Genomic DNA, 22,976 nt, shown 5'->3' with positions numbered 1-22,976 from the left:
AAGGAGTAGTACGGAACTTGTAGTTCCTCCCTGTACTGTAGGGGGCGCTACCAGACAGCCAATCAGTGTTGGACTTCAGTAATACAGGTGATTTACCAGTGAATGCCCATTCTGATTGGTCAGCTCCTCCAGTTGTGGAATGTTTCACAGATCTGGACTTTCCGTAGCATTGTATGTTGAGTCTGGTTTCAAGTTACAATGGTCCAGAAAAGACCATTGTATGTTGAAACTATTGTATGTTGAGGCGATTGTATGCCGAGGGATCACTGTACAGTCAAATATATAAAATAAAAAAACCAAACAAATCTCCTACTGTTCCAGAGAAGATACAGGAACATCAGTGCTGGATCGGCAGGGATTTTACAGGTAAGTAACCCATTTATAACAGTTATTCTAATGTACAGTAGAAGACTGACAACATCTGGCATCACAGCAGTCACCTCTACTTCCTTCTTGCCCCAAATTACCTTCTATTTTATGGCATCAGTGACCCGGTCCGTCAGCATTCACTATACATAGCATGTAGGTAGTCCAGGTATAAACCAGCTATGCATGTCTTCCTACAATTGTTCTACCCTGGCAGTCTCCCATTAATATCAGCCATTGTAGCGTGCCCTTGTATTTAACAGTAACCGGGCAACGACAGAGCAGTTTATATGGCGGTTGCCAGGTAAGTGATAGCTCGGGAATGTGCACGTGCCATGTTGTCGGGCGTAAAATCATTTCTTTGGTTCTAGTAGATAACATCACATATTTACATAGCCAAGCCTATGATGTGAATACAAAGCCAAAGGAACAAGATAGCACTTTATTTAATCGGATATTTAGACGGTAGTATACATATAAATTGTTTGCCTGGAAGAGGTAAGAGAAACTGGTGAATAATGGAAAGAAATCTTTGCCACCTCCATGGGTCCTCTGGGTTTCACTAATAACCCATGTCATGACATAGCGAATTCCTCCGATAGGCACCATAGACAAAAATATAAACATATCTGTTGCTATTGGAGGAGACCACATGGGGTGGTCACAGAGGTCATGGGAACGCACAAGAGCAACAGAGACTGGTAAAGTGGGACAAAAAGTTTTCGTATGATAAATTTATTGCAAACCCTTATGTACCTACTGCACTGGAAAAGATTACAAATGTAATTATTATGATAAAGGGGTCTCACAAATTTGCCTTCACGGCCCCCTTTGAACTTTTTTGTGGCCACCAGATGTGGTCAGTAGAGCTGAAAGGAGCCGAAGCAGGGAAGTAATGCAATTGGCTCCCATTGATTTTAACCCCTTAAAGGGGTAGTCCAGTGGTGAAAAACTTATCCCCTATCCTAAGGATAGGGGATAAGTTTGAGATCGCTGGGGGGTCCGACCGCTGGGGCCCCCTGCGATCTCTCTGTACGGGGGCCAGGCTCTCCGGCCAGATAGCGGGTGTCGACCTCCGCACGAAGTGGCGGCCGACACGCCCCCTCAATACGTCTCTATGGCAGAGCCGGAGATTGCCGAAGGCAGCGCTTCGACTCTGCCATAGAGTTGTATTGAGGGGGCGTGTCGGCCGCTGCTTCGTGCGGAGGTCGACACGCCCCCTTCCTGCGGGCTGTCGGGGCTCCGTACAGGAGATCGCAGGGGGCCCCAGCGGTCGGACCCCCCGCGATCTCAAACTTATCCCCTATCCTTAGGATAGGGGATAAGTTGTTCACCACTGGGTTCACCACTGGACTACTCCTTTAAGGACACAGGCAATTTTATTTTTGCATTTTTTTTTTTCCTCCTCGCCTTCTAAAATCCTTAACTCTTAAATTTCCATCCACAGACCCATATGAGGGCTTGATTTTTGCGCAACCAAATCACTCACTCATTTTACCATGTTTTAAATCACCCTAATTTGATCACTTATAACTTTCTCATTTTTCCATATACAGGGATGTATGAGGGCTAATTTTTTGCGTTATGACCTTTCGTTTTTTGTCAGTACCACTTTTGCGTATTTATGACATTTTATGAAAATTTTTGGGAATGTGATGTGACCGTTCACCGTACGGGATCATTAACATTATATTTTGATAGTACAGACATTAACGCACGCATAGGCATATCACTAATCAGATATATATATAAACTCCCTGAGGAAGCCAAACGGCGAAACGACATTGGGGTGCTGGTGTTGTGCGGGTAGGTACACTGTTTATGTCTCCCAGCCTGTGCTTTGTGAGTGGGGAAGCCTTATGTTTATCTTTTTTTCATTGTGCCCAGGATGTGCGGGTTTTGATTGTTATCCCGCAGTCTGATCTGGACAATCACTTGCTGCTTCCCTTTTCCTCCTAAACACTCGCTGAAGGGCATTCTCTTAGTGACCTCCATATTTATTTATTTATATCCATGTAATTATTGCATGACTTTAATGTATGACTTCTTGTTTGTTATACTGGTGGCCCTACTTTTTAGTTAGGACTAGTCATGTTTCATTGCATTTGCGATCATTTATGATATATTACCTACCTCACCAACTCCAGTTTTGTCTGGCTAAACTGTCCCTTTTTAATTGTTTTTAATTAATTGATGTTTCAATAAAGTTTATGATTAATCAAAGAAATACGTGTTCAGGTGTGTATATAGGATCTCATATCACTGATCAGCATTAACGGCGATCTTCTGCTCTGGTCTGCTCGATCTTAGACCAAAGCAGAAGACCCGTGGAGACAGACGGAGGCAGGTTAGGGGACCTCCAGCTGCCATTTTGGATGATCAGATCCCCACGGCATTTACGGCAACGTCCAAATTGCCGTAAATGCCATGATCTGTATTGATCATGGCATCTGAGGGATTAATGGAGGACATAAACACGACTGCTTGCGTCATGTACAGGACTTAAATGTATGTCCTGGTGCGTTAAGTACCACAGCATCAGGATATACATTTACATTCACTATCATTAACGGGTTAATGGAAGTTGCGCAAACAGCGTAGTCCTGCGAGTAATGCTGTTTATGTGATATCCAATCCCTCGTCTGAAGGCTTGCTAAAAATGTCTTACATGTGAACTAGGGATGTCCCGATACTGGTATTCGTATCAGGACCGATACTGGACATTTGCACAAGTACTTGTACTAGTGCAAATGTCCACGATACCTAATCCGATAGTTCCGCCAGCAGGTATCCCGGAGGTGCAGTAAGCCGCTTGCACTCTCCACTCCAGAGCTATGCAGTGCGCTCATCAGCTGAGCGCACATCATAGCCGGGACCTGCATTAACTCTTTAGATGCCATGATCAAAGTTGATCGCATCTAAAAGTCCTGAAGTTAACTGCCAGTTTGCTCAGGGATGCTGATCAGGATCACCACAATGTAATCACGGTGTCCCGATCAGCTGTGAGGACGTTCGGAGGTCCCTTACCCTGATCCGTGTGTCCCATCGTCACTCCTTTACTGCTGCCAGCCATGATAAGCATTAGTAAAGGAGCACCGATAACACTGATAACTGCTATGCTATGGCATAGCATTGATCAGTGTATGCAATGTACAGATTGCATGTAATAGTCCCATTAAGAGTACGTTCACACGGGCGGATCCACAGTGTATTTTACGCTGCAGATCTGCCACTGAAGGACCGCTATATGCTGCCTTTAGATGTGCCTGCTTGGAGTGGCAATACGCTGCTACGAGCAGACACACTGAAGCGATGTGCGAGTCGCCACACATGCACGGTATACTTGCACACATTGCGGCCGCTCCCCCTGCTCCATGAGCTAGTATGTGCTAGCAATGTGCGAGTATACTGCAGTATCAGTAATTGGTATCGGCGAGTACTTAAAAAAGTATCGGTAGTCGGTCTTAAAAAAAAATGGTATTGGGACATTCCTATTGTGAACTGAGCAGTGACATTCACACTCAGAAGGAGGCTGCTAGGAGATGGAATATTGTCATGGATATTCTGTGGTGTGAACAGGGATTTATATTAAAGAATCTTCTATGTTGGTGTAGAAATTTGTTTTTTGTTTTAGCTGTAAAGGATGCCCCCTGATATAGTCATGGTTCTAAATAGGTCATAGGAGAGATCTCTGTACTCTCCCATAATATATCTATGCATATTATATACAATTTTTTCTAAACTAAATAATCCTAATTCTGATAATCTTTCTGGGTACTGTAGTCCTCCCATTCCCCGAATTACTCTGGTTGCCCGTCTTTGAACCCTCTCCAGCTCCACTATATCTTTCTTGTACACTGGTGCCCAGTACTGTACACAGTATTCCATGTGTGGTCCTTTTCCATGTCAGTTGTCCCCAGTGTTTGCCTATATAGAACATATTCCCTGCCTGGATCCCCCTTCCCCCCAGTGTGCATAACCTTACATTTATAAAGTCAATGGGTAGCAAGATCACTGGTATATTTTGGTACCTTTAATGGGTAGGAAAATACGCAGCAGCAAATACGCAGCAAAGTACATCACATGTGACCCTACATTAAATGGTTAGGTGTTTGTTATCTGGTTCTTGAGGTTTTTTTAAAGGGAATGTGTCACCAAATGTTACTTAATTTTTTTTTAGAGGTTAAATACATTTTTCACATTTTTAAAATATTTTGGGAAAAAAAAAATATATATATATATATATATATATATATATATATATATATATATATATTTATTTTTTTACTTTTTACAAATCATGAAAAATTAAATAATAACTTGTCATATTTCCCAACGTTGAGGAGCTAACATGAGGAATCTGGTGAAAACAAGCAAATGCTGCAAATTCTTCCTCGCTCGTTTACACCTCCCTCTTGTGTCTATATGCAAAGAAAGAGGGGGATGGGGTTTTGTAGTTTTTTCAATTCCATTAGGCAGAGCCATTTTGTTGGTGATTGAAGAGTTGAACAGACTACCAGACCAGACTACCCACTGCCTGCCACTGCCAGATGTCTCTTGCGCAATGCCTGCCACTGCCAGACATTTCTTGCCCACTGCCTCCTGCTGCCAGATGTCTCTCTCCCACCACGACCGCCCCCCCCCGCACCGTGTCGCACCCTCACCGCACCGCCCTGGCCCCAGTGCCTCCCCCATCCCCGGTTTTATAATTACCTGTTCCCGGGGCCCGGGTCAACGCTACTTCTGGCTCCTGCTGCGTCCTGGGTTACGCTGTGCGCAATGACGAGTGACATGACGCGACGTCACCTTCAGTGCGCACAGTGACAGCTCAGGAGGACGCCACCGGAACCAGATGTAGAGTCGACCCCGGGAACAGGTAATTATAAAACCGGGATGGGGGAGGCAATGGGGTCGGGGTCGGGGGCGGTGCGGTCCGGTGGGGCGGTAGGGGGCGCGGAGCAGTGGCTGGGGGGGCTTGGCGGTCGCGGTGATAGGACTCAGGACCCCCAGACAGGCAGAGGGAGAGAAGCGTGTGGCGGTCTATGGCGCCCGCTTTAAATCAATGATCTGCAGCGTTGTCGCGGGGGGACAAATAGCCGATAACTTATACCGGAATATCGGTATAAATTATCGGCTATCGGCCCTAACCTCCACCGATTATCTGTATGGGCCCTAAAAAACCAATATCGGTCGATCCCTAGTAGTTATGGCTATTATAGGGCGAGGAGGAAAAAACGAGAGCGTAAAAGTGAAAATTGCCCAGGACAAGTGGATCGTCATGAGGGACAAGTAGATTTTGCTCAGTTTTATTCCCGTGGAAAAGTAGTTTTTTTAATAAACTTCCACACCCCACACAATACAAAATGTTAGAGCTGGGCGGTATGACCAAATATGTGTATCACTGTATTTTTGTAACTTATGGCGGTTCCACGGTATATAACGGTATTTCTTTCACACACACACACCCCCCCCAAAATCATGTGACCCGCGAGCGATGTTCTGCTTCCCCCCCAAAATCAGGTTACCCGCCAGCGCTGTTCTGCTCCCCCCAATTAATAATCAGCCCAGCGGGGTACTACTCACATATGTCGCCCGCAAGCACTGCCCTCCTCCTCTTTGTTGGTGGCCGCCGGCGCTGGAACTCACTGCACGCCAGTGGTCTCCAACCTGCGGACCTTCAGAAGTTGCAAAACTACAACTCCCAGCATGCCCGGACAGCCAACGGCTGTCCGGGCATGCTGGGAGTTGTGGTTTTGCAACAGATGGAGGGCCGCAGGTTGGAGACCACTGCTGTACGCTGTATCCCTATGCCCGGGCTTCAAAAGATAAAGAAAATAAACTTTAACTTACCTTCGTCGGCCTTACGCTGGGGACTGGAACGTCGGACAGCCGTCAGCCTATCACCGGCCGGAGCGATGTTCATGTAAGAAGCCGGTAGTTTTGCAACATCTGGAGGTCCGCAGGTTGGAGACCACTGGCGTACAGTGAGTTCCAGCGCCAGCGGCCCACCAACAAAGAGGAGGAGGGCAGTGCTTGACATATGTGAGTAGTACCCCGCTGGGCTGATAAATTAATTGGGGGGGGGGGGGGGGAGCAGAACAGCTGTGGCGGGTCACATATGATTAGTTTCCCAATGTGGGGACAGCGCAGCGCTGGGCTAATTCATTCATTCTCGGGGGGAGGGGCCCAACGGGTATTGCGGTATGGGAAAAATTCATATCGTGCAGCCCAAAAATTTTGGTATTCGGTATGAACCGGTATACCACCCAGCCCTACAAAAGGTCATGATAAATAGCTGCATAAAAGCAGGAAAATGCTGAAAAAAGCAGGAAAAAGGAATATAGCAAAATCGAGGACACATTAATAAAAATACATAACATCTGTGCGGTTATTCATACCAGTAGGGGTGCGTGTCCCCAATTTATCATCCAGAAAGCTTCTCTAGCTAATAATTTCCTTCTCCAGTCCCTCCTCGAGGTGGACGGGTCACCCTCTCAATCGGGATAACCTCCAGGGAAGAAACGCTCCCTGCGTGACATTGTATGAAATGTCTTGACGCACCTGAAAGCGCACAGGTCTGAACTAAGTCCACGGCCTGTGCGCCAGCCAGGTGCTCAGAAATTCACCTCTTCAATTTCCTTGTGGTAGAGCCCACATACTGGACCTGATAATCTGTGCAATTAATAGTGTAGACCACATGGTCTGTTTCGCAAGACAGGTATTAGGGATCGACCGATTATCGGTTTGGCCCATATTAACGGTCGATATTCACGATTTTGGGCGTTATCGGCAATTACCTTGCCGATAATCCAATAATGCCCCACCCCCCGTACCGCCCCATCGCCCCCCCCCCCAATCCCCGGTTTTAAAATTACCTTTTCCCGGGGGCCGGGGTCCACGCTACTTCTGGCTCCTGCTGCGTCCTGTGTTACGCTGTGCGCTGCGCAATGACGTCCTCAACGCGACGTCACCGTCAGTGCGCACAGTGACACCACTGGAGCCAGATGTAGCGTGGCCCCGAGAACAGGTAATTATAAAACTGGGGATGGGGGAGGCAATGGGGCCGGGTGGTGCGGTGGGGGGTGCGGTGCGGCGGTCGCGGTGATAGGACTCAGGAGGACCCCCGGACAGGCAGGGGGAGACAAGCGGGTGGCGGCGGCGGTCTCTGGCACCGCAAAAGCCGCTGCAGTTCATTGATTTAAAGCGCCCGCTTTAAATCAATGATCTGCAGCGGTGTCACGGGGGGAGGGGGCGGTGGGGGGGATAAATAGACGATATTCCGGTATAAGTTATCGGCTATCGGCCCTAACCTCCACAGAGTATCGGTGTCGGCTCTAAAAAAAAAAAAAAACGATATCGGTCTATCCCTAACAGGTATGTATGCAAAGGATGTCTCTCTTTATTATGATACAATATTATCGCCTCAGTTTTGGCCATATGTTTGAAGGATGGGCATCTATTTTTACCACACTGGATAGTTAGTACCCTTATATGCCAACCATGTAGATTCTCTGTTAAATACCGGATTCCTGACAAAAAAAGCTTGGTGATATTAGATTCCTTATGGTGGTGTTCTTTTTTGTCACAAATTTACAGCCAGATGTTAGAATGTCATTTAAGAAATGATCTTGCTTAAGAATGGGAATATTGTTTTTGATAATATTTTTTATCTGGTTGTATTGTTTAGAAAAGGTAGTGGAAAATCAACGTTATGTTGTGAGGCAATGCTAGGGTCACTACCACCCGATGGGACTTGTCTACTGCCAGAGAAGAGAAAACAACTATCTTTCTCAGACACAATTCCTCCACTCTGTCCATAAGTTGTGAGGGATAACCTCTGGCCAGAAGACAGAAATGAATAACTTGACATTCCCCTTTAAAAGCATAATCGGGAGAGCAGAGCATCTGATAAACTCTCCCCTCGGTAAGTTTTTGATTGTGTGTTTCTTGTGTCCATCCTTGGCTGTAATAAAGAATTTCCAGAGCTTGATTTCCTGTGAACTTTGCCTGATGAGGGATCTGATTTGAAGCACACATCCAAGAAAACCATTTCAAGGGGGTGAAAATTGCAAGAAAAGATCAGGTTGTCAGGATTGTTATGTAGGTACTGAACAAAAGAATCGATGATTTGTGAATCGCAGGGCCCCTGCCACACTGCCAAAATATCGTCGATATATCGGCCATACCAGGCGATGTGGCGGAGAAAAGGGTTTTCGCTGCTGTGTATGGAACCCTCCTCCCACAGACCCATGTAGAGGTTGGCCAATGAGGGTGAGAATTTGGCCCCCATTGGACAACCCCTGGTCTGAAGGAGGAAGGGTCCATCAAAACAAAAGTAATTGTCGGTGAGGAGAAAAAACATCACATCCGGGATATACTGCTGTAATACTGGATCGTAATTACTGTAAGTTTTCAAATGATACTCCGGAGCCCTTAAAACTCTATTGTGGGGATAACACTATACAGCGAGGTGACATCAAAAGTCATCCACACCGCATCAGGGCCCCATTTCAGGTTCTGCAAGGACACCAAAAGTTATTTTGTGTCCTGTATGTACCCTGGGATTCTGTCAACCAGGGGTTGCAAGAGGATGTCTATCCACATAGAAAGGGGGTGGAAATTTTTTTTGGTGTGTCTTAGGCAGACAGTGGAAGGTGGGACACACTGGTTGGGAAACAAACTATTTTTCTTCCATTTGGGTGGAAAAAATTCCTAATGTACAACCATTTTTTAGTTTAAAGAAAAGAAAAGGTATGGAGAGGCTCTTAAGTGCTCTGGACAGCAATCAAGACCTGGGCTACCCAACAGACACCTATACATCAGGTGTCACAAAATATCTAGACAATAAAATACAAAAAATGGGGCTCAAGGTCACGGATAAATGGAGTAGTGTGGTATTTATTAGAATTAATAGTTTAAAATATATCAGATATTGGTTGATGCCTGCCTACCCACAGAGCCCTTGCAGGTGGGTGTACAGGAATCGTATATATAAAATTATTAGACAATCATAATGTAATAAATATCGTAAAAACATAAAATGCATATATTAAGAAAACCTCGGAGATCACTCCAATTAATGATAGTAGTGAATACTGTTGTTGTAGATCAACACCAATAATTATCATAAAGTTCATCCAAGTTTATGGCGAGAGTCAAAAACTCCAAATAGAGGCTTATTTGGAGTTTTTGACTATCGACTCTCACCATAAACTTGGATGAACTTTATGATAATTATTGGTGTTGATCTACAACAACAGTATTCACTACTATCATTAATTGGAGTGATCTCCGAGGTTTTCTTAATATATGCATTTTATGTTTTTACGATATTTATTACATTATGATTGTCTAATAATTTTATATATACGATTCCTGTACACCCACCTGCAAGGGCTCTGTGGGTAGGCAGGCATCAACCAATATCTGATATATTTTATACTATTAATTCTAATAAGTACCACACTACTCCATTCATCCGTGACCTTGAGTCCCATTTTTTTATTTCATTTTTTAGTTTAGCCTGTATTTCAGTGGTAGGATACCTGGACAGTTTTTTATGTTACATTGTCATTGAGCATTTCCCAAACTTGTTTGCGGTAAAGTTCACAATCCAACACGACCCCATCCGACCAAATAGTGATACAGGAGCTTCAGGATTTTTTTGATATACAGTCATGGCAGTAAATGTTTTCACCCCTGAAATTTTTCTAGGAAATGAAGTATTTCTCACAGAAAAGGATTGTAGTAACACATGTTTTGCTATACACATGTTTATTCCCTTTATGTGTATTGGAACTAAACCAAAAAAGGGAGGAAAAAAGGAAATTGGACATAATGTCACACCAAACTCCAAAAATGGTCCGGACAAAATTATTGGCACCTTTTCAAAAGTGTGGAAAAATAAGATTGTTTCAAGTATGTAATGCTCCTTTAAACTCACCTGGGGCAAGTAACAGGTGTGGGCAACATAAAAATCACACCTGAAAGCAGATAAAAAGGAGAGAAGTTCACTTAGTCTTTGCATTGTGTGTTTATGTGTGCCACACTAAGCATGATTAACAGAAGGAGAAAAGAACTGTCTGAGGACTTGAGAACCCAAATTGTGGAAAATATCAATAATCTCAAGGTTACAAGTCCATCTCCAGAGATCTAGATTTGCCTTTGTCCACAGTGTGCAACATTACCACTGTAGCTAATCTTCCTTTGGACATGGACAGGAGAGAAAAATTGATGAAAGGTGTCAATGCAGGATAGTCCGGATGGTGGATAAGCAGCTCATGTCCTGCAGGCTCATGGAGCATCAGTGTCAGTGTGAACTATATGTTGACATTTAAATGAAATGAAATGCTATGGTAGGAGACCTAGGAGGACCCCACTGCTGACACAGGTACATAAAATAGCAAGACTACATGTTGCCAAAATGAACTTGAGTAAGCCAAAATCCTTCCGGGAAAACATCTTTTGGACAGATGAGACCAAGATAGAGCTTTTTGGCAAAGCACATCATTCTACTGTGTACCGAAAACAGAATGAGGCCTAAAAAGAAAAGAGCACAGTACCTACAGTGAAATATGGTGGAGGTTCAATGCTTATGTTTTGGGGTTGTTTTGCTGCCTCTGACACTGGCACCCAGAATGTGTGCAAGACATCATGATATCTGTGGATTACCAACGGATTTTGGGTCGCACTGTACAGCCCAGTGTCAGAAAGCTGGGTTTGCGTCTAAGATCTTGGGTTTTCCAGCAGGACAATGAATTAAAACATACAGCAAAAAGTACCCAGAAATGGATGACAACAAAGCGCTGGAGAGTTCTGAAGTGGCAGCAATGAGTCCAGATCTAAATCCCATTGAACACCTGTGGAGAGATCTTAAAATTGCTGTTGGGAAAGACTCCCTTCCAATAAGAGAGACCTGGAGCAGTTTACAAAGGAAGAGTGGTCCAACATTCCGGCTGAGAGGTGTAAGAAGCTTATTGATGGTAATAGGAAGCGACTCATTTCAGTAATTTTTTCCAAAGGGTGTGCAGCCAAATATTAAGTTAAGGGTGCCAATAATTCTGTTCAGCCTATTTTTAGAGTTTGGTGTGACATTATGTCCAATTTGCTTTTTTTCCCCTTGGTTTAGTTCCAATGCACACAAAGGGAATAAACATGTGTATAGCAAAACGTTTTACTGCAATCCTTTTCTGTGAGAAATACTTCATTTTCAAGAAAAATTTCAGGGGTGCCAACATTGAAGGCCATGACTGTAATAGTTATCCTCAGATAAAGGAGGGTCAGTGGTCGTGTTGGAACGCAAACTTTACCGCAACTCATCGAGCTACGGCAGCTACGCCCAGAGCACCAGGCCCATTCGATATACGGGACACGCTGTGTGGAGGGGTGAGCGGGCAATTTCTCCTTTTTTCTATGAACTTATTTCTATTTACTTTTTGTAAAATAGTGTAATTTAAATTTTATTATAATTCTAAAAACATTTTTTTATTTACACTTTTTAATTCCCCATATTATATACAATTATTAGATTGCATTTGCTGTGAATAATTGGAGGCCAACAGAAGGAGGGTAAGGGGATCTCCTCCACCATTTTAACTCAACAGACTGCCGCAATCTCACTGCGGGGGTCCGATAAGCATCCCAAACCCCCCGATACCTGTCAGTTAGCTTTTAGGTGCCATGATCAGCATTGATCACGGCATCTAAGGGGTTAATGACAGACATCAGCACGATCTTAGATGTCTGCCAATAGCTAATAACAGCCAGGACCAGCAGTCTATGAAATGAGTACAGCTCTGGCATTCGCTTCATAGAAGATAAAACTGCCAGGACATACATGTACATTGCGGCCAGGACATACCAGGGCACAGCTACATACATGTACTAGACATGTCCTCTAGTGTTTAAAGTCTATGGAAAAGAAGCTGTCATACATTAGGGGAATAAATAAAAACCAGGAAGACAAAAATTGTCTGGTTTTCCTCATAACAACCAATCACAGCTCAGGTTTAAATAGGCCGCTAAATAATGAAACCTGAGCTCCTATTGACTGCGGGGGGGGAAAATCTGACGTTTTTTATTTTATTTTTTTACAGTTTTTTTTTTAGTTTATTTTCCCCATTGTCTAAAAAACTGCAGAAGTTCCTATGTTGGAATTACGGCAGCTTTTTGTTTTTTTATATACAATTTGTGCACTGATGGCTGCCATAGACTTTAATAGAACACACCGATAAAAAAAACTGCTGCTTCTTATGCCTATTTTATGGATGTTTGTTTTCATTTTATACTGTGTGAACCCAGCCTAAGGCTCCTTTTACACTATACTGTTGCTCCATTAAAAGATCCGTTACAATGTCCCATTTAGAAAACCCTTAAAAAAGGCAGTTAAAAAGTATAGTGTGAAAGGAGCCCAAGTCTGTAAAAATAAAATATTCTGTGAATTAAATCAGAGGCCTTCAAAAAGGAAAAGTGTGGGCACATACAGTACTATTCTATAGATCTTCTATTTGAGCCCCAAAGCTGCATAAAGCATAGAATTATGGGAAAAAATTACCAATAGGAAGAGTAATGTTGTGACTACTTACCTTTACATTATCTGGTTTCAGTTCAGATTCTGTGTACAAGCCCTTAAAAAAACCAGTTGTTCTAATCACCTAAAACAGAAAAACATCATTCAGTTTAAAAAAAACATGAGAATCATGTTAACGGTATAAACGTAAAGATCACTGTCAACAAAAACCCTGCACGTGTGCATCAGCGTCACTAGTCCGGGGCCGGCCCGGAGTGGAGAAGAGGGCCTCCCAGTGAAGATGGACGGCCCGGACCGGCTCATCCTCCCCACCGAAGTGCGGACGGTCCCTGCAGAGAAGATGGACGGCCCGGCCCACCAAAACCCAACCAACCCCCCCCCCCCCCCCCGCAACCGGTATATATATTATTTTGGTTCCCTCGAGAATAAGCCGAGAGGGGCATATTCAGCACTAAAAATCATGCTTAAAAACTCGGCTTATACTCGAGTATATATGGTATAATGGGGCCACAGGACTAAGATCACTGCAAGATGGGGAGTAAAGCGTACAACTTTTCCCTGCTCATCCTCCTGATCATTAGGGGTCTTCAAAATTCTTTTGAAGAGGAAAGAAATGTATACATAACAAACATTGACTTCTATGAAATAACAGACATACAGAATGTTTCCATTTTTCAACATTTCATTGGATTCTGTTTCATGAAACATTTTTATTTATTTTTTGCTGTATACTATGGCTTGGGCTATTGTGTCCAGCAAAAAAATAAAATAAAACATTGCTCTGCATTTTTTAAATAACGTAAGGCTGGGTTCAGACCACGTTTTTGCAGTTCCCGTTTACGTTTTCAATTTGAAATCTGTACAGAACCGTACTGAAGACCGTATGCATTGACTCTCCATTAAAAACCGTTTGCCAAACGATGCATCAGGTTGTGTCCGTTTTGAATCCTGTGCGGTTTTGTCAGTTTTTTTTTCCCCGTGCCCAAAACCTTAGCTTAGGCTGCATTCACATCTCCTTTTTGCAATACGGTTCCCATATCAGGTTTTTGATAAAGAACAGATTCCTCAAAACCTGACTAAACTGTATCAAAACGTGTGCAAAAATTTTAATCCGTATACGGTTTGAAAAATGATGTCCGGTTGCATCCGTTTTTAAGAAAAAAAAACTAGGGATCAACCGATTATCGGCGATATTCACGTTTTTTCAGTTATCGGTATCGGCTTCTAACCTACCGATAATGCGCAAAACAAGGTGTGCGCACGAATCGCGGGACTTAAGTCTGAAGTCCTGCGATTCGTGCGCACGCTTTGTTTTGCCGTGCGGAGCAATTGCCTGACAGCTGACAGCATGGTGGAGAGGGGGCTGTCAGCTGTCCCGCTCCTCCACTCCCTCACCTTTCTCACGCTGCTTCATTCTTGCAGTGGGAGTGAGAGCCGCGGGGACGCCATCCACTGCAGGCCGCCGTGATGACAGCACATCATCGCGCCGGCGCCCGGAGATCACGTCCCCGCAGCTCTCACTCACAGTACAAGAACGTAGCCGCACTGCTTGGGCGCTGTATGGATGGACGGGCAAATTATAAGTGAGGGGCACATATCAAGGGGGTATTATATGTGAGGAACACAGGACAGGGGGGATTATATATGGGGGAACATGACAGCCCCCCCTGTCATGTGCCCATATAATGCCCCACTGACTTATAATACCCTCTGTCCTGTGGCCCTCACATATAATGCCCCATGTCCTGTGCCCCCCTGACTTATAATACCCTCTGTCCTGTGCCCCTCACATATAATGCCCCCTGAGGGAGCAGGACATGGGGCATAGGACAGAAAACGTATACGGGAACTGTGTTGCAAAAACGTAGCCACGGTTTTTGGTCCGGGTGAAAAACCGTATTGAAACGTATACTTTTTTTTTTATTTATTTTTTTAACATGGGAGTCAATGGGAACCGTACCGAACCATATGCGTGAACAGTTCCATCCTGTTTTCACCATACAGTTTTTGACTATGCACAGTTTTTTTCTTGGAATTTCAATCAAACAAGTGAAACTTAATTTATAATGGAATGAAAAGTTAAAAACGTATATGTTTTTTTCTTAAAAAACGGATGCAACCGGTCAATTTTTCAAACCGTATACGGTTGAAAATTTGTGCACACGTTTTGATACAGTTTTGTCAGGTTTTGAGGAATCCGTTTTTTTTTTTTTAAATCAAAAATCTGACACGGAACTGTATTGCAAAAAGGTGGTGTGAACCCAGCCTAAGTCAATGGGAAATGGATTTTCTAAACCAGGGGTCTCCATACTGTGCCCCTCTAGATGTTGCAAAAGTACAACTGGAGGGCCACAGTTTGGAGACACTGCCAGGGCCCCAAACGGGAGATCGCAGATGTAAACTTAGCCTAAGAAAGTTGAAAAAGTAAAAAGTATGTTGTAAGAATAAATCCACATCAGTGTTGGGCTCCGACCCCTTTAGGGTCTATTAGTCTATTAGTCTTTTTTTGCGCCAAACAGACCCTGAACAGGTCAGAGCACAACGGACACCGGCGGGTCTCACTGACTATGAATGGAGTCCGTCGGGTTTGCGTCAGGTGTCACAGGAGATAAAAAAAATTACTGCTCACGTCCCATAATTTAGACCAGTGATTCCCAACCTGGGTGCCTCCAGCTGTTTGCAAAACTACAACTCCCAGCATTTCCGGACAGCCTTTGGCTGTCCGGGCATGCTGGGAGTTGTAGTTTTGCAACAGCAAGACGCACCCTGGTTGGGAAACACTGATTAAGACAGACTCAGCAAATGGAGTTTCTCTCAACCAAGCTGATGTGAACTCGGCCTAACGTGTATTTTTGCATCCATACAAGGCTGGGTTCATGCTACGTTTTTACAGTACGGGAACCGGATTTGGCTGGGGGGGGGGGGGGGAGAAAACCACGCTCTCCCGTATCCCAGCCCGTAACTAATTAATTTCAATGAGACGACCGAAGTCAAACAGTGACTCCGGTCGGCTCATTTTTGCCCCGTATCCGGTTTTCTGACCGGACCTAAAACCGTGGTATGCAGCAGTTTTGGGTCCGGTCACAAAACCAGATACGGGGCAAAAATGAGCGAACCGGAGTCACAATCTGACTCCGGTCGGCTCATTCAAATGAATGAGATCCGGCGACCGTATCGTCAAATCGTAGTGTGAACCCAGCTTTACAGACAGCTCCAGCCTGCAGGCCCAAACTGACAGCTGTCACCAGGCCAAGACATGTGTCCATCATATGGGCGCAAAAAAGTACACCTGTCCCACATAACATGGACGCATTTCCTATTATGCCCTACAATGTTGATGATGGGAGTTGTAGTTTTTAAACACCTAGAGAGCCACAGGTGAGGGAACACTGTATTTCTACTTTCTCTGTCCTCAACATGTTACATTACAGTAGTGTCTTTTTCCAACCAGGGTGCCTCCAGCTGTTGCAAAACTACAACTCCCAGCATGACCGGACAGCCAAAGGCTGTCCGGTCATGCTGGGAGTTGTAGTTTTGCAACAGCTGGAGGCACCCTGGTTGGAAAAAAAACTGCATTACAGATTTTGGAGGACTACAAAGGTGAAAGGTGATGAGGATGCTGGGAGTTGTAGTTCTCGCCCAGCCTGAGATCTACAGGTTGCTGTCTCCTGCCCTGTCCCTTATCCCCTCTAATCGGCTCTCACCTCGGTCAGGATGTCGTGAAGGTACCGGAACGGCGGCCTCCCCAGCAGTTTATCGGTCAGCGGCGGTTTCCTGATCACCTTTCCCAGCGATTCCTGTGTGCGCCGTACAACCGCAGGATCCATCCCGGTGACCGGGAGGCGTCAGTCTGGTGACCGGGAGGATTAGCGGTGAAGCGGTGCTGTGCACCCGGGATTCCTTCCCGCAGATTCCTGGTCTTCGCGTATACTTGTCTCCAAGGCTCCGGTACCGTGTACTGTACTCAACACCGGCCAAGCTTTCCTTTCCCACAATCCATAGCGACTACCGTTCTGCGCAGGCGCACCTCCGCCGTTACCAAGCGTCGGCCGCCATGGCAACAAAGCGTAACACATTCCCGGGGCGGAGCCTAGAACGCTGTCAGTCACATGACGTCAGGTTCCGTATTGGTACATAACTGCTGGCGCATGCGCCCTTGTGTTCCTTGCGCTTTCCTGTTTTAATCTCCCTATTATAGGTGGCATTGTTTTCCAAACAGTTGGGGAGATTTATTAAAACCTTTGATGAAGAAAAGTTGTCCAGTTGCCCATAGCAACCAATCAGATCCCTTCTTTCAGTCCAGAGGCCTTTTAAAAATGAAAGGTTGATTGGTTGCTATGGGCAACTTTTCAACTTTTCCTCTGCATAGGTTTTGACAAAATCTTCCCCAGGGTGCCTCCAGCTGTAGCACAACTACAACTCCCAGTATGCCCAGGAAGCCAAAGGCGGTCCGGGCGATATGGGAGTTGTAGTTTTGCAACAGCTGGAGACACACTGTTTGCAAAAATACTGCTGTAGAGCTCTTCACATCTGGATATATTAGGATCCCTGTTGGAACATGTACCATTATTTCCCCCCCCCCCCCTCTCTCCAAAAAATGGAGCCCATTAAGGTTCTGTTCACATCTGCATCTTGATATCCTTTACATACAGTCCATTGCACAAAGTCCGTGCACTAGAGATGAGCGAACTTACAGTAAATTCGATTCATCACGAACTTCTCAGCTCGGCCGACTTTTCCTGCATAAATTAGTTCAGCTTTCCGGTGGGCTGGAAAAGGTGGATACAGTCCTAGGAAAGAGTCTCCTAGGACTGTATCCACCTTTTTCAGCCCACGGGAGCACCGGAAAGCTGAACTAATTTATGCAGGAAAAGACATCAACTGCCGAGCTGAGAAGTTCGTGACCAATCGAATTTACTGTAAGTTCGCTCATCTCTACCGTGCACACTGGTCAATGGGGGTAGCCGATTTTGTTAATCAGTGCCCGTATACACGCGTCTCGAGTAACTGTGCGGTCGGGCTGCATGAATGATCACTGAATTGTTTGTGTGGCCCTTTAAATAACGCACCATTATACATGCCAATGTGCGGCGACTAACGCACCTTTTCTGGTTGCTCACTAGCCCTTTTAACCCATTAAGGACCAGGCCCATTTTGTCCTTAAGGACCAAACCAATTTTATTTTAGCATTTTCGTTTTTTCCTCCTCCCCTTCTAAAAATCATAATTCTTTTATATTTCCATCCACAGACCCAGATGAGGGCTTGTTTTTTTTGGGGTCACCAATTGTACTTTGTAATTACATCACTTATTTTACCATAAAATGTACGGCGCAACCAAACAAATATTATTTATGTGGGGAAATTGAAAAGAAAACCGCAATTTATCAAATTTTGGAAGGTTTTGTTCTCCCGCGGTACACTTTCCGGTAAATGACATGTTTTCTTTATTCTGTGGGTCAATATGATTACAATGATACCCATGTTATATGCTTTTCTATAATTGTACTGCTTAAAAAAAATCTCAAACCATTTAAACAAAATAAGTATGTTTGAAATTACCCTATTTTGACCACCTATAACTTGCTCACTTTTCCGTATATGGGGAGATATGAGGGCAAATTTTTTTGCGCCATGATCTTTAGTTTTTATCAGTACCACTTTTGCTTAGGTTTTTACCTTTTATACTTTTTTTTGGGAAAAAAGTGTGACAAAAAAGCAGCAATTATGGACTTTAAAATTTTTTTTTTTACGTTTACACTGTTCACCGTACGGAATAATTAACAATATATATTAATAGATCAGACTTTTACGCACGTGGCGATACCAAATATGTGTATAAATTATTTTTTTTACGCTTTTTGGGGGGGGGGGGGGGGGTAAAAATGTGAAAAACGGGTGTTTTCCTTTTTTATTGGGGGAGGGGATTTTTCACATTTTATTTTACAAGTTTTTTCCATTTTTATTTTTTTACACTTTTTATGTCCCCATAGTGGACTATTCATTGCAATCAGTTGATTGCTAATACTGTTCAGTGCTATGTATAGGACACAGCACTGCTCAGTATTATCGGTGATCTTCTGCTTTGGTCTGCTCAATCTCAGAAAAGAGCAGAAGACCTCGGGAGACAGCCGGAGCCAGGTGAGGGGACCTACGGCCGCCATGCTGGATGATCGGATCCCCGCGGCAGTGCTGCGGGCGATCTGATCATCCATTCAAAGTACCGCATTGCTGCAGATGCCGTGATCTGTATTGATCACGCCATCTGAGGGGTTAATAGCCGGCGGGTCCCTGGCTGCTGATAGCAGCCAGGACCTGCCGGGCATGACACGAGCACCGCTCCGGTGCTCGCGATCATGGAGGCGCGTAAACGTACGTCATGGTGCGCTAAGTACCACGTCACCATGACATACATTTACGTCCATTGTCATTAAGGGGTTAAATAATGCACCATTGTACATGTCAATGTGCAGCCAATAACTGATTTTACCCGATGCCCAAAAAATGTGATCAGCCGACTAACGCACCTTTTCTGGTTGATCACTAGCCCTTTTAAACAAGATTATATTCAGGAACAATCTCAGCTTTCATTTTGCCAGAGCTTGTTAAGATGTAAATGCTGAGCTGTGGTTGCTTGTTATGGTCAAAATGCACCAGTCTGCAACAGATTGATAAATAATGCGAAAGAGCCCTTACAGATCAGCCAATAATGGTTATTTTTTCATTCTGCTCTGCCGGAGATACAGCGTTCGGGTATCTCTTGCTCTTTCATAGAGATTCATGGAGAGGGCGTATCGGCTGCTGCTTCGTGTGGGGGTGGACACGCTTCATTCCTGGGGGCTGCTGTGTAGGAGATGGCAGGGGTCCCAGCAGTCTGACACCCCCGCAATCAGACCTTTGGATAGGGGATAAGTTGTCCTTGCACATCAGAACTTTATCATTTATGCTAATTATAAACTTATGCAAAATAAAACCTAAAAAAAATGTAAAAACACATGAGCAAAGCATTTATATGAAACTGATTTGGCAAAGGGTATTCCTTCATTCCTGTTGCAATCTATTCCAGTTTTTGAATAGAAAATAAAAGCAGTAGAAACTTAGCAGCTGATATAAATTGCATACTGTAACGTCAATAAGAACTATATGGACATTAATTTAAGATATTTTAATGTAAAACAAACTTTAATAAAATATAATGCATTTTAAGAAACAGTCGAGCTCCATATGCTGACAACTCACTGTATTCTCTACTATATTTACAGGATGATAATTATTTCAAAGTCTAGTAAAGAGAGGTTATCCAGGATTAGACAAATCATAGCTGCTTTCTTACAAAAACTGTGCCAAACCCATCTCGTTTACATGTACTTCAATGGGACTGAGCTGAAATACTACAGACAACCTGAAGACCAGAATGGCGCTGTTTCTGGAAGGAACTATGTTTTCCTAATCTTGATTAACCTTTTTAAATATTTAACAGGCTTATAATCTGAATTTTAAATTCCAAAAGAAAAATCATTAGGAAACATTCCAAACAAACATTCATTACATTAAAAAGGTTGCATACGTGTGTCTATACATCTGCAACTTAATAGTTACATAGATCTAAATATATTAGCTGACATTCAGAAAGCATGAATTCTGCATATGAAATGAACACTGATTTGTTTTAACATTGTTACAGTGTAATTATAAATCTTCAGTATACAGAAGGGTTACTCTGGCAAAACTTTAAATTTTTTATTTTTATGAAACAATATGCCCAGGCTGCCTGCATGAAAAAAAAAAACACATTTACTTACCACTTCTGATTTTGATGGGGTGTTAACGTCTTGATTCTGGTGCCCAGTATATCACAGTGCAGCTCAGTAAATCACCAACTGCATCGGTGTCCCGCCTCGGCCAGCGATTGGCTGAACGGCAATGTGACATACTGGGCCCAGGAACCGGGAAGAAGACTGGGTCCGGACCAAGCAGGTCACATTGCCACTCAGCCAATCACTGGCCAAGGCAGGACACCAATGTGGACAGCAAGTCGCCGAGCTTCACTGTGTCGTCCTGGGAACCAGAACCAAGAAGAGGATCGCTGGGGAGCGAGGGAAGTAAATAAAGGTTTATTTCTTCATACAGCCCGGGCATAATATTTAAGAAAATATATATAATATTTATAGATGTAGGTAAAACTCCATTTCCTCATGGGCTTCTAGATTTCTCAATTTCAAATAGATATCAGTTGAGTCATAGCTGGTTGTAAATGATGGTTTTTACTTGCTTCTTTCCTCAAATTTGGCCACAGGCAAGCAAGGTGCTAAGGTGTAAGTTGAAAGCGAGGTCCTCCTCTTGATTCTTTTTTATCTTCATGTTTAACTCCTTCATACTGTCTGTCAAAGATGGCCTTAGTGACTGGGAACGAACGATAGGGTCTCTTTTGGTTGGAGAAAACATTGTAGTATTGTTGTATGTGGATGATTTTCGCAGGGCTGGTACAATAACAGAATTTTCTAGAGAAACTGACAAAGGAGGGATGGATAGGTAGGCAGGCAGGCTAAGAGATGCATCTAGAGGTTCTTCCACAAGTAGCTGCTGCAGTTTTTCATTAAATCTGAAATAATAAATTCACATAGTAACCCCACATATGAACACCATTTTTTTGAATAATTTTTTTTATTTATTTTTTGTTAAGGAGGCGTAAATCATTGATGGTACAATATTGGCATTTTGACATTACATTTAGAAGTTTCATGCAGTAGAATGAAATGTAACACCATGTTGCAGGATTATAGTGGTTTGATACCAGAATCCGTGGTTTCTACCAATATCTTAAACACAAAAGAACCCAGGTAAGTCTGGGACCAATTTCTATTATAAACCCCTATCCACAACCCTGTAACCTAGGTCCAGGGCACTAACCTCCCATTAAGAGACAGACTACCATATAAAACACAACTTTTAATATATTCCTACATTTAAAATGGTGAATTAGTGCTAAATAAAATTAGTGTCTTAATGTCCTGTGCGTTATGATTGATGGTTAGAACCCCCTAGTCATACCATCAGATGAAGCAATCCTTCTTCTGTAACTCTTATTTAGTGTGGCCTACGGACTCTTCCACCTTATTAACCCCTTAAGGACCAAGCCCATTTTAACCTTAAGGACCAGGCCAATTTTATTTTAGCATTTTTTGTTCTTTCGTCTTCACCTTGCAAAATCCATTACTTTTTTAAATTTCCATCTACAGACCCATATAAGGGCTTGTTTTTTTGCGTGACCAATTGTACTTTATAATGATACCTCTCATTTTACCATAAAATGTACGGCAAACCCAAAACATTATTTTTTTAGGGAGGAAATCTAAATGAAAACCAAAATTTTGCACATTTTGGAGGGTTTCGTTATCACACTTCACGGTAAAAATGACGTGTTCTTTATTCTGTGGGTCAATACAATTAAAATGATACCCATAGCTAGATACTTTTACATTTTTGTACCGCTTAAAAAAAATCTAGAACTTTTTTGTGCAAAATCAGCAATCTAAAAATCGCCCTATTTTGACCACCTATAACTTTTTAATTTTTCCATATATAGGGCGGTATTAGGGCTAATTTTTTGTGCTGTCATCTGTTCTTTTTATCGATACCACATTTGCATATATAAAACTTTTAGATAATTTTTATTAAAAAAATGTAATAAAATGTGACTAAAAAGCTGAATTTTTGGCATTTTTTTTTTTCGTTTACACCGTTCACCGTACAGGATGATTAACATTATATTTTGATAGTTCTGACCGTTACGCACGCGGCAATACCAAATATGTTTATAAAAAAAAAAATGTTTTACGCTTTTTGGGGGTAAAATGGGAAAACAGACAATTTTCTTTTTTATTGGGTGAGGGGATTTTTTATTTATTTATTTATTTATTTTTACACTTTTTATGTCCCCATAGGGGACTATTTATAGCAATCATTTGACTGCTAATACTGTTCAGTCCTATGCATAGGACATAGCACTGATCAGTGTTATCGGTGATCTTCTGCTCTGGTCTGCTCGATCACAGACCAGAGCAGGAAACACCGGGAGATGGA

The 22,976-nt window shown here is 43.2% G+C and overlaps 2 protein-coding genes across 8 annotated transcripts in view; both read right to left on the bottom strand.

The window, feature by feature from the left end:
• The window catches only part of TRAF3IP1 (TRAF3 interacting protein 1), a 76,500-nt gene extending 59,524 nt beyond the window's left edge, over nucleotides 1-16,976 (bottom strand). For 6 of the 7 annotated variants that reach the window (XR_008847267.1, XM_056536411.1, XM_056536413.1 and 3 more), the window contains exons 1-2: nucleotides 16,600-16,976; nucleotides 12,951-13,019 (exon numbers count right to left, since the gene is read on the bottom strand). Coding sequence is in view for 6 of the 7 variants with exons in the window: in XM_056536411.1 (XP_056392386.1) it covers nucleotides 12,951-13,019; nucleotides 16,600-16,722 (192 nt within the window). In the remaining variant the exon portion in view is untranslated. The remainder of the gene's footprint in view (nucleotides 1-12,950; nucleotides 13,020-16,599) is intronic. The other variant, XM_056536409.1, reaches the window with a different exon arrangement.
• Nucleotides 16,977-20,049: 3,073 nt separating this feature from the next.
• The window catches only part of MCM3AP (minichromosome maintenance complex component 3 associated protein), a 57,159-nt gene continuing 54,232 nt past the window's right edge, over nucleotides 20,050-22,976 (bottom strand). Inside the window, exon 28 of the mRNA XM_056536390.1 lies at nucleotides 20,050-21,495. Within this exon, the coding sequence (XP_056392365.1) occupies nucleotides 21,174-21,495 (322 nt within the window). The 3' untranslated portion in view covers nucleotides 20,050-21,173. The remainder of the gene's footprint in view (nucleotides 21,496-22,976) is intronic.

Source organism: Hyla sarda, chromosome 8, assembly GCF_029499605.1.
Source record: "Hyla sarda isolate aHylSar1 chromosome 8, aHylSar1.hap1, whole genome shotgun sequence".
Classification (NCBI taxonomy): domain Eukaryota; kingdom Metazoa; phylum Chordata; class Amphibia; order Anura; family Hylidae; genus Hyla; species Hyla sarda.
Note: the sequence above shows the minus strand (reverse complement) of the source record. Positions and strands in the feature narration are given on the sequence as shown.